This window comes from Rhinatrema bivittatum, chromosome 11 (genome assembly GCF_901001135.1).
Source record: "Rhinatrema bivittatum chromosome 11, aRhiBiv1.1, whole genome shotgun sequence".
NCBI lineage: Eukaryota > Metazoa > Chordata > Amphibia > Gymnophiona > Rhinatrematidae > Rhinatrema > Rhinatrema bivittatum.
The window spans coordinates 5,201,055-5,216,756 of record NC_042625.1 but is presented as its reverse complement, the minus strand read 5'-3'; the positions used below and the strand labels follow the sequence as shown (position 1 = coordinate 5,216,756).

Genomic DNA, 15,702 nt, shown 5'->3' with positions numbered 1-15,702 from the left:
GTTTTGTCTGTTGATTATGCACTTCAGATAATTTAGGAGATGTTTAATTGAGATAAGTAGAGAATAACTTGTGAAGTTGCGACAAGACGGGGGCAGAATGATCCTCACAGCCCCTTACTGGCCGCGGCAGGTTTGTTTTCCCATCCTATGCGACCTCTCAGTCCAGCAACCAATTCGCCTGGGCAAAGATCCAACTCTAATAACGTAGAACAATGGGCTGTTGCGTCATACCTCCACTCCCTGTGTCTGTCAGCATGGAATTTGAAAGGTTGATACTACAATCCCTTAACCTTTCTGATAATGTGTCCCAGGTCCTCGTAGCTTCACAAAAGCCTTCTACTAGGAAATCTTATCGTTCCAAATGGAAAAAGATTCTTCTTGTGGTGCACGACAAAGGAAATAGACCCCTTTTTCCTGCCCCACAACAGTTTCATGGACTACCTCTGGCATCTCTCGGGGTCTGGCCTACAAACTTCCTCCAACCGAGTTCATATCAGCGTCATAGCCACTTACCACAAAGGGGTAGGAGATGCCCCAATCTCGGCGCAACCCTTTGTAGGGCGCTTTATGAGAGGCTTGCTACAGCTGAAGCCTCCACTGCATCCTCTGGTTCAGGCATGGGACCTCAATGTTGTGCTAGCACGGCTCATGCCGACCTCCTTTCGAGCCCCTACGGTCCTGCAAGCGCCGACATCTCACTTGGAAAGTGCTCTTTCCAGTTGCTTTAACATTGGCTCGCAGAGTCAGTGAGCTACAGGCACTGGTAACATACCCACCTTATACAAACTTTCTCCACGATCATGTGGTACTCCACATTCACTCTAAATTTCTGCCAAAGGTAGTCTCTGATTTCCACTTGAATCAGTCCATAATACTTCCTACCTTTTTTCCAAAACCACACTCACACACAGGTGAGCAATCCCTACATTCCTTGGACTGTAAAGGTGCGCTCGCTTTTTATTTGGACCGCACTACAGCCCTTAGGAAGTCCACCCAACTTTTCATCTCCTTTGATAAAACCAAATTGGGAGTTCCGGTGGGCAGAAGGTAAGAACATAAGAACATAAGAAAATGCCATACTGGGTCAGACCAAGGGTCCATCAAGCCCAGCATCATGTTCCAACAGTGGCCAATCCAGGCCATAAGAACCTGGCAAGTACCCAAAAACTAAGTCTATTCCATGTAACCATTGCTAATGGCAGTGGCTATTCTCTAAGGGGCGGATTTTAAAACGAGCGCGAACAGCCTACTTTTGTTTGCGCTCCAGGCGCAAACAAAAGTACGCTGGATTTTAGTAGATACGCGCGGAGCCGCGCGTATCCACTAAAATCCTGGATCGGCGCGCGCAAGGCTATGAATTTTGTATAGCCGGCGCGCGCCGAGCCGCGCAGCCTACCCCGTTCCCTCCAAGGCCGCTCCGAAATCGGAGCGGCCTCGGAGGGAACTTTCCTTTGCCCTCCCCTCACCTTCCCCTCCCTTCCCCTACCTAACCCACCCGCCCGGCCCTGTCTAAACCCCCCCTTACCTTTGTCGGGGGATTTACGCCTCCCAGAGGGAGGCGTAAATCCCCGCGCGCCAGCGGGCCTCCTGCGCGCCGGGCCGCGACCTGGGGGCGGGTACGGAGGGCGCGGCCACGCCCCCGGGCCGTAGCCATGCCCCCGTACCCGCCCCCAAAACGCTGCCGACACGCCCCCGAAACGCCGCGACGACCGGGCCCGCCCCCCTCCGAGAACCCCGGGACTTACGCGAGTCCCGGGGCTCTGCGCGCGCCGGGAGGCCTATGTAAAATAGGCTTCCCGGCGCGCAGGGCCCTGCTCGCGTAAATCCGCCCGGTTTTGGGCGGATTTACGCGAGCAGGGCTCTGAAAATCCGCCCCTAAGTGAACTTAATAGCAGGTAATGGACTTCTCCTCCAAGAACTTACCAATCCTTTTTTAAACACAGCTATACTAACTGCACGAACCACATTCTCTGGCAACAAATTCCAGAGTTTAATTGTGCGTTGAGTAAAAAAGAACTTTCTCCGATTAGTTTTAAATGTGCCCCATGCTAACTTCATGGAGTGCCCCCTAGTCTTTCTATTATCCGAAAGAGTAAATAACCGATTCACATCTACCCGTTCTAGACCTCTCATGATTTTAAACACCTCTATCATATCCCCCCTCAGTCGTCTCTTCTCCAAGCTGAAAAGTCCTAACCTCTTTAGTCTTTCCTCATAGGGGAGTTGTTCCATTCCCCTTATCATTTTGGTAGCCCTTCTCTGTACCTTCTCCATCGCAATTGTATCTCTTTTGAGATGCGGCGACCAGAATTGTACACAGTATTCAAGGTGCGGTCTCACCATGGAGCGATACAGAGGCATTATGACATTTTCCGTTTTATTCATCATTCCTTTTCTAATAATTCCCAACATTCTGTTTGCTTTTTTGACTGCCGCAGCACACTGAACCGACGATTTCAATGTGTTATCCACTATGACACCTAGATCTCTTTCTTGGGTTGTAGCACCTAATATGGAACCCAACATCGTGTAATTATAGCATGGGTTATTTTTCCCTATATGCATCACCTTGTACTTATCCACATTAAATTTCATCTGCCATTTGGATGCCCAATTTTCCAGTCTCACAAGGTCTTCCTGCAATTTATCACAATCTGCTTGTGATTTAACTACTCTGAACAATTTTGTGTCATCTGCAAATTTGATTATCTCACTTGACGTATTTCTTTCCAGATCATTTATAAATATATTGAACAGTAAGGGTCCCAATACAGATCCCTGAGGCACTCCACTGTCCACTCCCTTCCACTGAGAAAATTGCCCATTTAATCCTACTCTCTGTTTCCTGTCTTTTAGCCAGTTTGCAATCCACGAAAGGACATCGCCACCTATCCCATGACTTTTTACTTTTCCTAGAAGCCTCTCATGAGGAACTTTGTCAAACGCCTTCTGAAAATCCAAGTATACTATATCTACCGGTTCACCTTTATCCACATGTTTATTAACTCCTTCAAAAAAGTGAAGCAGATTTGTGAGGCAAGACTTGCCCTGGGTAAAGCCATGCTGACTTTGTTCCATTAAACCATGTCTTTCTATATGTTCTGTGATTTTGATGTTTAGAACACTTTCCACTATTTTTCCTGGCACTGAAGTCAGGCTAACCGGTCTGTAGTTTCCCGGATCGCCCCTGGAGCCCTTTTTAAATATTGGGGTTACATTTGCTATCCTCCAGTCTTCAGGTACAATGGATGATTTTAATGATAAGTTACAAATTTTTACTAATAGGTCTGAAATTTCATTTTTTAGTTCCTTCAGAACTCTGGGGTGTATACCATCCGGTCCAGGTGATTTACTACTCTTCAGTTTGTCAATCAGGCCTACCACATCTTCTAGGTTCACCGTGATTTGATTCAGTCCATCTGAATCATTACCCATGAAAACCTTCTCCATTACGGGTACCCTCCCCAACATCCTCTTCAGTAAACACCGAAGCAAAGAAATCATTTAATCTTTCCGCGATGGCCTTATCTTCTCTAAGTGCCCCTTTAACCCCTCGATCATCTAACGGTCCAACTGACTCCCTCACAGGCTTTCTGCTTCGGATATATTTTAAAAAGTTTCTACTGTGAGTTTTTGCCTCTACAGCCAACTTCTTTTCAAATTCTCTCTTAGCCTGTCTTATCAATGTCTTACATTTAACTTGCCAATGTTTATGCTTTATCCTATTTTCTTCTGTTGGATCCTTCTTCCAATTTTTGAATGAAGATCTTTTGGCTAAAATAGCTTCTTTCACCTCCCCTTTTAACCATGCCGGTAATCGTTTTGCCTTCTTTCCACCTTTCTTAATGTGTGGAATACATCTGGACTGTGCTTCTAGAATGGTATTTTTTAACAATGACCACGCCTCTTGGACATTTTTTACTTTTGTAGCTGCTCCTTTCAGTTTTTTTCTAACAATTTTTCTCATTTTATCAAAGTTTCCCTTTTGAAAGTTTTGTACGAGAGCCTTGGATTTGCACACTGTTCCTTTTCCTGTCATTAAATCAAATTTGATCATATTATGATCACTATTGCCAAGCGGCCCCACCACTGTTACCTCTCTCACCAAGTCCTGTGCTCCACTGAGAATTAGATCTAAAATTGCTCCCTCTCTCGTCGGTTCCTGAACCAATTGCTCCATAAAGCTATCATTTATTCCATCCAGGAACATTATCTCTCTAGCGTGACCCGATGATACATTTACCCAGTCTATATTGGGGTAATTGAAGTCTCCCATTATTACTGCACTACCAATTTGGTTAGCTTCCCTAATTTCTCTTAGCATTTCACTATCCATCTCACCATCTTGACCAGGTGGACGGTAGTATACCCCTATCACTGTAGTCTTCCCTGATACACAAGGGATTTCTACCCATAAAGATTCAATTTTGTATTTAGTCTCATGCAGGATGTTTATCCTGTTGGACTCTATGCCATCCCGGACATAAAGCGCCACACCTCCTCCCGACTGCTCCTCTCTGTCATTGCGATATAATTTGTACCCCGGTATAGCACTGTCCCATTGGTTATCCTCTTTCCACCATGTCTCTGAGATGCCAATTAAGTCTATGTCATCATTTACTGCTATACATTCTAATTCTCCCATCTTACTTCTTAGACTTCTGGCATTAGCATACAAACATTTCAAAGTTTGTTTTTTGTTTGTATTTTTATTCTGCTTTTTAATTGATAGGGATAAGTTAGAATTTTTTAGCTCAGTTGAGTTTTTAGTTACAGGCACTTGGACTACTTTTCTAATTATTGGAACCTCACTGCCGGGATGCCCTAATTCTAATGCATCATTAGTATCCTTTGAAGATACCTCCCTCTGAACCATGCGCTGCTGAGCGACTGTCGGCTTTCCCCTTTGTTCTAGTTTAAAAGCTGCTCTATCCCCTTTTTAAAGGTTAGAGCCAGCAGTCTGGTTCCACCCTGGTTAAGGTGGAGCCCATCCCTTCGGAAGAGACTCCCCCTTCCCCAAAAGGTTCCCCAGTTCCTAACAAAACTGAATCCCTCTTCCTTGCACCATCGTCTCATCCACGCATTGAGACTCCGGAGCTCTGCCTGCCTCTGGTGACCTGCGCGTGGAACAGGGAGCATTTCAGAGAATGCTACCCTGGAGGTTCTGGATTTAATCTTTCTACCTAAGAGCCTAAATTTGGCTTCCAGAACCTCCCTCCCACATTTTCCTATGTCGTTGGTGCCCACGTGTACCACGACAGCCGGCTCCTCCCCAGCACTGTCTAAAATCCTATCTAGGTGACGCGTGAGGTCCGCCACCTTCGCACCAGGTAGGCATGTTACCAGGCGATCCTCACGCCCACCCGCCACCCAGCTATCTACATTCCTAATAATCGAATCACCAACTATGACGGCCGACCTAACCCTTCCCTCCTGGGCAGTAGGCCTTGGTGAGATATCCTCAGTGCGAAAGGACAATGCATCACCTAGAGAGCAGGTCCTTGCTACAGGATCCTTTCCTGCTACACCTGGTTGGTGCTCTCCCATTATGAGACCTTCTTCCTCCAAGGCAGCACCAGGGCTGCCAGTCTGAAGTTGGGACTGGACTACTATGTCCCTGAAGGTCTCATCTATATAACCTCTCCTGTCTCCCTCAGCTCCTCCAGGTCTTCCACTCTAGCCTCCAGAGATCGGACTCGTTCTCTGAGAGCCAGGAGCTCTCAGAGAGCGCCAGCCAGGTAGATAGGGTATCTACCTGGCTGGCGGACTTATTACCTTCTGCCACCACAAGCAGGCCTGGCTGCTACAGGGACGCATGAAAGCCGCATTCGATCAGGGCCATGTCAACGTTAGTAGCACACCTATGTTCTGTACCTATTCTTGACATCTGTAAAGCTTGCCACATGGGCTCTCTCCAAACCTTTGCAGCTCATTTTTTGTCTCGACAAGTCTGGCAGGCAGGATACCTTCTTTGGCTAGTCTGTCCTTTGTAATTTGTTTCCAGGTTAATAACCCAACATCCTACCTGTTGACCCACTGTGAAATTCAGGCTGCCCTCATATCCAACAGCACCCCTTTTGTGCCGTTGTACGTCGTTGGGTGCTTTTGGTTCACTCTCTCTTCGGGCATCCTGTAGCTCGCTATTCACCCATATATGAGGACTACCATCCTGCTTGTCCTGGGAGAAAGCAGAGTTGCTTACCTGTAACAGCTGTTCTTCCAGTACAGCAGGATGTTAGTCCTCACGAAAACCCGCCCCGCCACCCCATGGAGTTGGGTTCGCTTATGTTTTATTTTATTTTTCGCTCGTACTTTTGCTACAAATGAGACTGAAGGGGGACCCCTGCTGGATGCGGGTTAGTGCCATGCTGGGCATACTCAGTGTGCCAGTCAAAGTTCTAGAAACTTTGACAAAAGTGTTCCGTGATAGGGCTCCATCCTGATGATGTCACTCATATGTGAGGACTAACATCCTGCTGCTGTGAGAACACCTGTTACAGGTAAGCAACTCTGCTTTCTCTTTGTATCTGTCTTGATGCTTTGCACACTATATTTATATATAGATATATATATATCTGTCTATCTAATCTCTATCTCCTACATGAATGGAAGGGGGCTACAGCTCAAAAGGTTTGCTTTACCCTGACCTAAAACTCAAGATACCTGTTTCATTTTGACCATACACTATTCTGGGATTTAAGGCACATCAGCAACTTCTCTTTTACTGCTGTTCACTTATTAGCAATCTGTTCCCTTTCAAATTGGGTTGCTCAGGTTTTAGTAATTGAGGGGGGGTTTCACATTGGGTGTCAGATCTATTTCTGAGGAAAGTGCAACAGTACTAATTTGGTAATTAATTTGTAAACTTAAAGGGTGTGGTAGTATTTTCAATGGTATAGCTGCTTCCATCATTTATTTCATATTTAATACTTGATTGATCGTAAATCTTACCAAGTTAAACCAGTGCGATGATATATTGCATTATTATAGTCATAGAAGTCTGCATCTTGTTATTGGATGAGTTGGCTTTGCTTTTCTTGCAATCTTTTTTGATCTGTTATCCAGGTGCCCATTAAGACCCCTTGCCTTACTGTTTTGGCTAGTGAGGACCTAATTCAAGCCATCACACTCCCATTCTGGGTGCTGTTGAGCTCATCAAATCCATTACCATGCCATACTTGGGCAGGTTATTTTATTTTAGGTTCCAGCTTACATTGTAAGCCTTCTGGGGAAGAGATCTATGTACTGCACCTGAATTATAACTCGCCTTGGGCATAGGTTTGTAAAGGCGAGTAACTTTAAATCCAATCCTAAATACCTTCCGGGTTATTAAGATCCTGTCGTACTGTGGACAATTATATAATTCTTCTTGTTCTAACATGGTGTTACGTCATTAGAGTAGCTCTGCACTGGAATTCTGGTGCAGATGGCACAACATTTCTGAGGAGCATTAGCTAGACCTATCTATGCTGGTTCAACTCTCCTGAGCTTCATATCCTGTATGTAGAATTGAACTAGGCTTCCTGCATAGATCCTCAAGTAACTTATATTAGTTTTGACTTGTGCTACTAACGTTACCATATGTCATAAAGCCTTCTATCAGTTTACACACATTCAATTCTGTGGCATTTATTGAGCCTGTTTGTTGCATCTGGTTTATAGACAGGTTTGTAATGTATTAACATTTTTCTCTAGGTTCAGGCACAGGTGATTCAAGAAAACCATTATTCCAAAGGAACCTCCTCCAGAGTTTGAATTGTTGCTGATCCCCCCTCTATCTCAGCCTTTGATTTGGATGTGGTGAAGTTGACAGCACAGTTTGTGGGTCGGAATGGACGGCAATTCTTGACTCAGTTGATGCAGAAGGAGCAGAGGAATTACCAATTTGACTTCTTGCGGCCACAGCACAGTCTTTTTAACTACTTTACCAAGCTGGTGGAACAATACACAAAGGTTTGCTATGTGTAGTGCACTTTCTTGGTTGTCCATTTCTGGCCCTTTATTATTTTAATGTCTCCTGCAAATCTTCCTCCTTTTTATATCTTTCTCTAAAAAGTACATCTGAGTATTCCAGGATGTCTGTACAACACAGTAGTTCTTTGCTTAGTGTGTGTATCGGGGGGGGGGGGGGGTAGTGGAAATGTAGGAAATAAAAAGCAGTAGCTGAGTTCTGTGAAATCTTGTAATTGGCAATGTAAATATCCTAGTCAGCAGTGGAAGAACTTGAACATCACATTTATTTATTTATTTATTCATACATTTTTATAGCCCACCGCCTCCTATACAATAGTTCAGTGCGGGTAACAGTAAAGCATACATAGTCTTCATAATGCATTTAAATCTTAAAATACACACACTCACACGGATCCCTATACAAAAGCTTTCTGAAACAATAGTGCTTTCAAGCCCTTTCTGAATTTTTAAAAATCTGTTTACAGTCCCAGCTCTTTTGTGAGGGAATTCTAAACACAGGGGCTGTATAAGTCACAGCTCTCCTTAAATGAACTTTGATCTGTACTCCCGACTTAAGGAAAGTTTTAGTTGCCCTATTCCTCCTTGTGTATTGCATCCCAAAGGTTTCATATCTCTGAAATTTGCAAGATATTATACAATGATTTTCCAAGTACAGCAATAGGACCAACAATTTGAAGTCCGAGCGACTCTTTTCAGGCAACCAAAGTAAATCCTTCAGAACTGAGGTAATATTCTCATGGAATCCCCTCTCATTTAAAAAGTCTAGCAGCTTTATGCTGTACTAAATGAAGTACCCAAAACAGGTTATCCGATAAACAAGAAGACGTGAATGAACGAATTTATATATGCAGGACTGTCAGGAAGAAACTGTACCCAAGCGGTGCATGCTGGGCTGAGGATTCAGGCTGCTACATCTTGCAACTTTTCAGTTTTGTTGAGTTCAGGAATTGGTATGTAATCACAGAATGTAGACTTGACTATAGAGAGAGTAAGTTCACAACTCCCTGTTTTCCAGATTTTGATCCCTCCAAAAGGATTACTAGTGAAGTTGAAGAAGGAAGCAGAAAACCCCAGAGAAGTTCTGGATCAGGTAATACATGGGCAATTTTTGCACATCTTTGTGGTGGTCTTGTTTTCTGACAAGGCTGCATGAGATTTATACTTACTATAATGGCATATTCACCCTTTGTGTAGTATGGACGTTTTTTCCCCCTGTGGCTTAAAGAGGGCAGCTTAAGAACATAAGACGTGCATGCTGGGTCAGATCAAGGCTCCATCAAGCCTAGCATACTGTTTCCAACAGTGGCCAATCTGCATCTCTAGGAAGTGCTCAGCAGAGCCCAAAGAGTAGATCCATTTCTTGTTGACCGCGCCCAGGAATACACAATATGCCCCCCCCCCCCCCACACACACACCAAGTGAACCTGGCTAATTGTATATGGACTCTTTCAGAAACCTGTCCAAACCCTTTTTAAACTCAGCTATACTATTTGCCTTGACCACATCTTCTGGCAACAAATTCTATAGCTTAATTTTGTGTTGTGTGAAAGAAATACTTTCAGCAGTATGTGTTAAATCTGCTAAAGGTTTTCTGGCATTTTATACAAGTTTGACCTGATGAGACTGGGGAATTCTTTGCAGTGAGTTACTCTGACACTGTGCATGTGTTTTGGGGATCACTTTTTGGGTAATTTTTGGAATGTTTTTTTAACCCAGGATGATTATATTGTAAAGGTTGTCACCTACAACCAGAACCAATTTTGGAAAGACTGGGTTTTTCACTCCATAATTATTGTTTAGTAAATGTGAAAAATAGATTTAAAAAGTTTAAAAAAAAATTTGTATCTGCTACTGGCAATACTAAAAAAAAAAAAAAAAAAAAAAAAAAGTATTCTTTTCCAGCCAATAGATCTTTTGTTTAATTGGCATATGTTTACAAGTATTGGGATCCCTGTGTGCCATTATATATTTTTTACACTTTAAAATAAATCAGCAGCATATGTACTGGCCCTTGGAACTATATCAAGGAATGAAAGTCCTGATCTGTGTTCCTTATTGTCCCTCAGAGTAGTCCAGATGCATGGATTTTTTTCCCCTACCGGCGGATGGAGGAAGAACAGAAAAGCTTTTACTGCGCCAGTAGTACATCAGACAGTGTGCCACCTGTAGTTGCCCAGTATTCTCTGTCTCCACCAGATGGTAGAGGTGCAAAACCTGCAGTCAGGCTGAAGAGAGAAATTGCTACCAAAGGTATTAGGCTGTGTCTTAGGGGCCATCCACTTGGTAGAGTAGGAACAAGCAGGGGGTCAGTGGCTCTTGGAGGATCTTTGCCCAGTATAATGGCCTGCATTGTAGAATTCTGCTGCTTGAACTTCCCCAAGCCAGCTTCCTGTGCAGGATCCTAAGAACAACTGAGCTGATATAGGAGCTAAATACACATTTGAGGCTGGAACAGCTGTTGTTCCCCAAGGAGCATGGTTTTCCCTCAAATCCTTTCTTTATTTCAGGCTTTCATTAGGTGTCCTCCACAAAGGCCCGTTTATTTACTGCCTTACTGACAATTAAAAGCACAAACACACAAAATAATATTCCCCAATAGTTAACTTCGCCCAATACGTTAAAAAAAAATTTTTCCCAAGCAAAACTTACTGATTCCTTTCAGCCACCAGCAAGGTGATCCTCTCCTCTCAGTGCTCCCACGATTGTGGGTTACTGAGCTCTTCCCTTGCAGTATTTATTGTGCTTCTAAGGTAAATTAGTGCAAAACAATCTCTTTGGAGGTTTTCACTGCAATTAGTTGGCCCGAGTGACTCACTGCTGTTCTGATTAACAAATGATAGTACCTTATCAAATCAATAACACAACAGTTAGCCAGATGACTCACTGCTCTCTTGATTAACAAATGTTGGTATCTAATCAAACCAAATCACACTACCTAAACACCTTTCCAAGGTGAGTAACTGAACTTTTCAACCTTTTTACTTAGGTATACACTGCTCCTAGCTTATTTCTAGCTTCCGGCTACCTTTTTTTTTTTTTTTTTTTTAAATATACAAACACACTAACTTTGTTTATTCGCTGCCTTACTGACTATTAAAAGCACAAACACACTAAATAATATTCTCCATTCCTGTACGTACCCGGATCAGTCCAGACAGTGGGTTGAGCCTCCTTTCCAGCAGGTGGAGACAGACTAAAACTGCAGGATGCCCTATATCAGGACAGAGCCTATCCTTTCACCCTTCAGTATTCGTCTGTCTCCAGCAGGTACAGCATCTCCCCCTTCGGTTCTCTGCTGTAAGCTAGTCAGCCTCCTTATTCTCTTTAGATTCAAGCAAGTACTGTATTTTTTCGCTCCATAAGACGCACCTGACCATAGACGCACCTAGGATTCAGAGGGGGAAAATTAAAAAAAAAAAAAAATTGTGCTAAACCGGCTCTGCGTCTGGGCGTCTTATGGAGCAAATTAGGGGAGTGCATAGCTTTTTTTTCCTCCCATTTTGTTTTCGGGTCTGGGGAGGGCCATTTCGGTCCACTCCCCAGATCAGAAAACTTTTCTTTCTCTGGGAACCCCCCCCCCCCCCCCCCCCCCCCCATCCCAACCCTTTAAATTAACAACCTCCACCCCCCTGACCCCCAAGACCTGCCGAATTAATTTCCTGCAACCCCCCACCCTCCTGACCCCCCCAAGACCTGCCAAACGGTCCCTGGTGGTCCAGCGGGGGTCCAGGAGCGGTCCGGAACGATCTCCTGGGCGTGAGCCGTCGGCTGCCAGTAAACAAAATGGCGCCGACGGCCCTATGCCCTCACTATGTCACTGAGACCGACCGCTGCTATTGGTCGGTCTCAGTGACATAGTGAGGGCATAGGGCCGTCGGCGCCATTTTGTTTACTGGCAGCCGACGGCCCTATGCCCTCACTATGTCACTGAGACCGACCAATATTGGTCTCAGTGACATAGTGAGGGCATAGGGCCGTCGGCTGCCAGTAAACAAATGGCGCCGACGGCCCTATGCCCTCACTATGTCACTGAGACCGACCAATAGCCACACCCAGGAGATCATTCCCGGACCCCCGCTGGACCACCAGGGACGTTTGGCAGGTCTTGGGGGGGGTCAGGAGGGTGGGGGGTTGCAGGAAATTAATTTGTCAGGTCTTGGGGGGGTCAGGAGGGTGGGGGTTGTAGGAAATTAAGTCGGGCAGGTCTTGGGGGAGTCGGGGGGGGTTTCTTAGATTTTTGTTTGGTTTTTTTTTTATATTTGCTCCATAAGACGCACATACATTTTCCCCCCACCTTTGGGGGAAAAAAAGTGCGTCTTATGGAGCGAAAAATACGGTACTTCTTTGGTTCTTGTTTTTAAAAATTATAGAAAGTGAATCTCTGAAGGAATTTTTGCCTTCTTTAGTGCCTTTTTGTGTGGGAGACGTCCGTCTCACAGCTCTTGCCCGGCTCAGGGAGGCTTGTCCCCTTTTGCAGGAGGGGGTTCCCTGCTTAGTCCTGAGTCCATGTACGCTTCCAGGTGTGGGGACAGACGCTCTCTGGGCCTCGTTGCCCCTCTGGCTGCCGAGAGGGTTTTGAACCCGCTGCTGCGCTCAGTAAAAAAAAAAAAAAAAAAAAAAAAAAAAGGAGTTTCAAAGTTTTAACTTTCAATAAGTTGCAGGTACTCACCTACCTCTAACTTATTTGCAGCAGTTGACCAGCTTTTTTAACTTTTTCAACTTTTTCTGGTCAGTATAGGATTACCCCACCGGGGTAAGGCCCTAATCGCACCCTTGCCCCCGGCGGCCCCCAGCGCCGACCACGCGGCACGGAGGCGCGATCTGAGGCGCCACCCTCATCCCTCCTCCGGGCCGCGAAGCAGCCAATCCCAGCCCGCACAGCCGCCAATAGCAGCAGGGCCAGGAGCCCTTTAAAGCGACCGCGACGCCGTGAATCAGCCTCTTACCTGCTACAGCCAGCGTCCCCGACCGTGTGAGGCCTGCGCAGCCGGCGCCGAGACCCACTGGGGTAAGGCCCTAATCGCACCCTTGCCCCCGGCGGCCCCCAGCGCCGACCACGCGGCACGGAGCCGCGATCTGAGGCGCCACCCTCAGCCCTCCTCCGGGCCGTGAAGCAGCCAATCCCAGCCCGCACAGCCCGCCAATAGCAGCAGGGCCAGGAGCCCTTTAAAGCGACCACAACGCCTAGGCGTCGCACGCCGTGCGTCGCACGCCGAAGGGGAGCACGACAAAGGGGCTTGCCCCTTTGTCTCGCCCCTTCGGCGTGGCCCCGAGGAGCCCCGTTAACCTTCCAGTGAGTTCCTGCAAATTAACAAAGCCCCCATGCAGACAACACCACCCACCTGGGCATAACTACAGCTACCTGAAACTTCACCAGCCTACAACCACACTATCGAAGCCTAGTCTCAAGGTGGACCGGCACTGTCCGTTTTTATAGCCCAGAGACCAACGACAGCAAAGTGCATTGCATACCCCATCACAGGTGCCCAGCAACGGAGCAACGGAGAATGAGCATGATGTGTTTGTTGGATCATCCCAATAAGTAAGCTACCTATCTGCACGTTTTAACACTGTTTCTGGCACTACTGCACTCTGTGACACACTGACTCTGGGACACACCGGGACTTTTTGATCGTACTATTCGCACCTCTGCTTTCTTCACACTGGAACAAATTTATATCACATGTGCTTCAGTACCTGTTCTTTTAAGTGCCACTCTGCTTGAATTGCCTTATTACTACTGCCCACTGGGATATATTTTCCTCAATTGCAGTTTGTTTGGTTTTTTTTTTTAGTAAAATTGTCTCCCTTATATGTGCTATGTGCCATCTTCCCATCCCTATATCTTACCACCCCCACCTGCGTAAAACCTTCCCTTTCCATACACATCCCCCCATCCTCCCGGAAATCATTAATTCCAATCATGATCTCCCCTTTCACCCAATTTCTAGGCCTTGCCATCTCTAGCTATTACCTTAATCAATGTACAATCCATACTCAAAAAAAGCCCCCCATTCTCCATGATCTGCTATCTGATGACAATCCTGATATATGCGCCATTACTGAATCATGGCTAAAAGATTCAGACCACGTTTTCCTTAACCAGTTACCCCACCAAACCTACGACATTATTTCTATCCCCAGACCCAAGAAACGAGGTGGAGGGCTACTCCTGGCCACTAAAAAACACCTTAACCTTAAACTCCAACCCACCTCCCCACCCCCCAAACTGGAAATTGGGTTACTCAAATCCAACACCCTTCAAGTCTGCCTCATTTATGCCCCCCCTGGCCTTCTGGAGCATGACCCCTCTCCTCTTATTGAGCTCCTTGTAGACAATATCAAGCCTGATATCCCTGCAATTATCCTCGGAGACTTCAACCTCCACATGGATGCTAACCCCAAATCCTCTGCCTGTGATGCCCTCCTGATCTCCCTCTCAGCACTAGGATTCAACCAGACTATTACTACCCCGACGCACAAAGCAGGTCACACCCTTGACCTTATCTTTGTCAATTCCCCACATCTCAATTCCCAACTCCCCCATTGCCACCCCTGTCCCTTGGTCCGACCACTATATCATTAATACCACCTGCACACTCACACCACCCGCCCCTGTACCCCACACACTCAAAAAAAAAAACGATCACCTTTCGAAGACCCTGCCCCCCCTGAGGCCATATCCCAAAGCGATCGAAACAGCCACCAAGACCCTAGACCTTTCAGTCCGGATGGCAGCCCTCCTTTCTTGGAATAATATCACCTCCACCATAGCCGAGGAATTATGCCCTTTGATCCACAAAGAAATCCCCCTCAGAAAGATAAAAACACATGGGACAAACAATGATCTAAAAATACTCAAGCAGACCCTTAGATCCAAGGAGCGCATCTGGCGTCGGCTACCCACACACACACACACTACAACATACAAACAGACCCTACACAACTACCGTCAAGCCACCCTCAAAGCCAAACGTGACTTCTATTCAGCTAGAATCCATGACTATCAATTTAATTCAAGTGCCCTCTTTTCCTATGTTGCTGATCTCACAAAGCCCTCTCTTCCCACACCCCATGAAAGCAACCCCATGGAAAAATGTTGAAGAGCTCGCAAAGTATTTCCACAATAAAATTGCAAACATCATCAAGCGCTTCCTCCCTACGCCTATCCATACCCCTTTGCTCCCTATCCACAATGGCCCAATGCTGAAATCACTAGACCTTACATCCACATCAGATATAGTGTCTATCCTAAAAAAGATAAAACCAGCATCCCATATAGCAGACACTATCCCCACAAAAACCCTCCTCTCTATTCCACCTCTATTGCTAAATCCTTAGCTGACATAATAAACTGCTCGTTAGCATCGGGCATGGTCCCAGACCCACTCAAAAATTGCGGTCGTCAAACCCCTCCTCAAAAAACCATCCCTCAACCCCTCTGACCCAGCAAACTATCGTCCTATATCCAACCTCCCCTGATTGCCAAAGTACTTGAGAAGGTAGTCAATTCCCAAATTTCAGACTTCCTCGAGGACCACCACATTTTACATCCATCTCAATTTGGGTTCCGCAAGGAGCGTAACACAGAAAATCTCCTGCTAGCAATCACCAACACCATACTCATAGGTATGGGCCAAGGGACATCCTTTCTCCTCGCAATCCTTGATATCTCAGCTGCCTCTTCGATACAGTCAATCACCAAATCCTACTTTCCCTACTAGCAGA

The 15,702-nt window shown here is 45.8% G+C and overlaps 1 protein-coding gene across 1 annotated transcript in view; it reads left to right on the top strand.

Moving 5' to 3' along the window:
* The window catches only part of SF3A1 (splicing factor 3a subunit 1), a 195,297-nt gene that overhangs the window by 59,105 nt on the left and 120,490 nt on the right, over positions 1-15,702 (top strand). Inside the window, 4 exon segments of the mRNA XM_029572040.1 lie at positions 7,696-7,719; positions 7,721-7,754; positions 7,757-7,953; positions 8,990-9,064. Coding sequence (XP_029427900.1) covers positions 7,696-7,719; positions 7,721-7,754; positions 7,757-7,953; positions 8,990-9,064 — 330 coding nt within the window.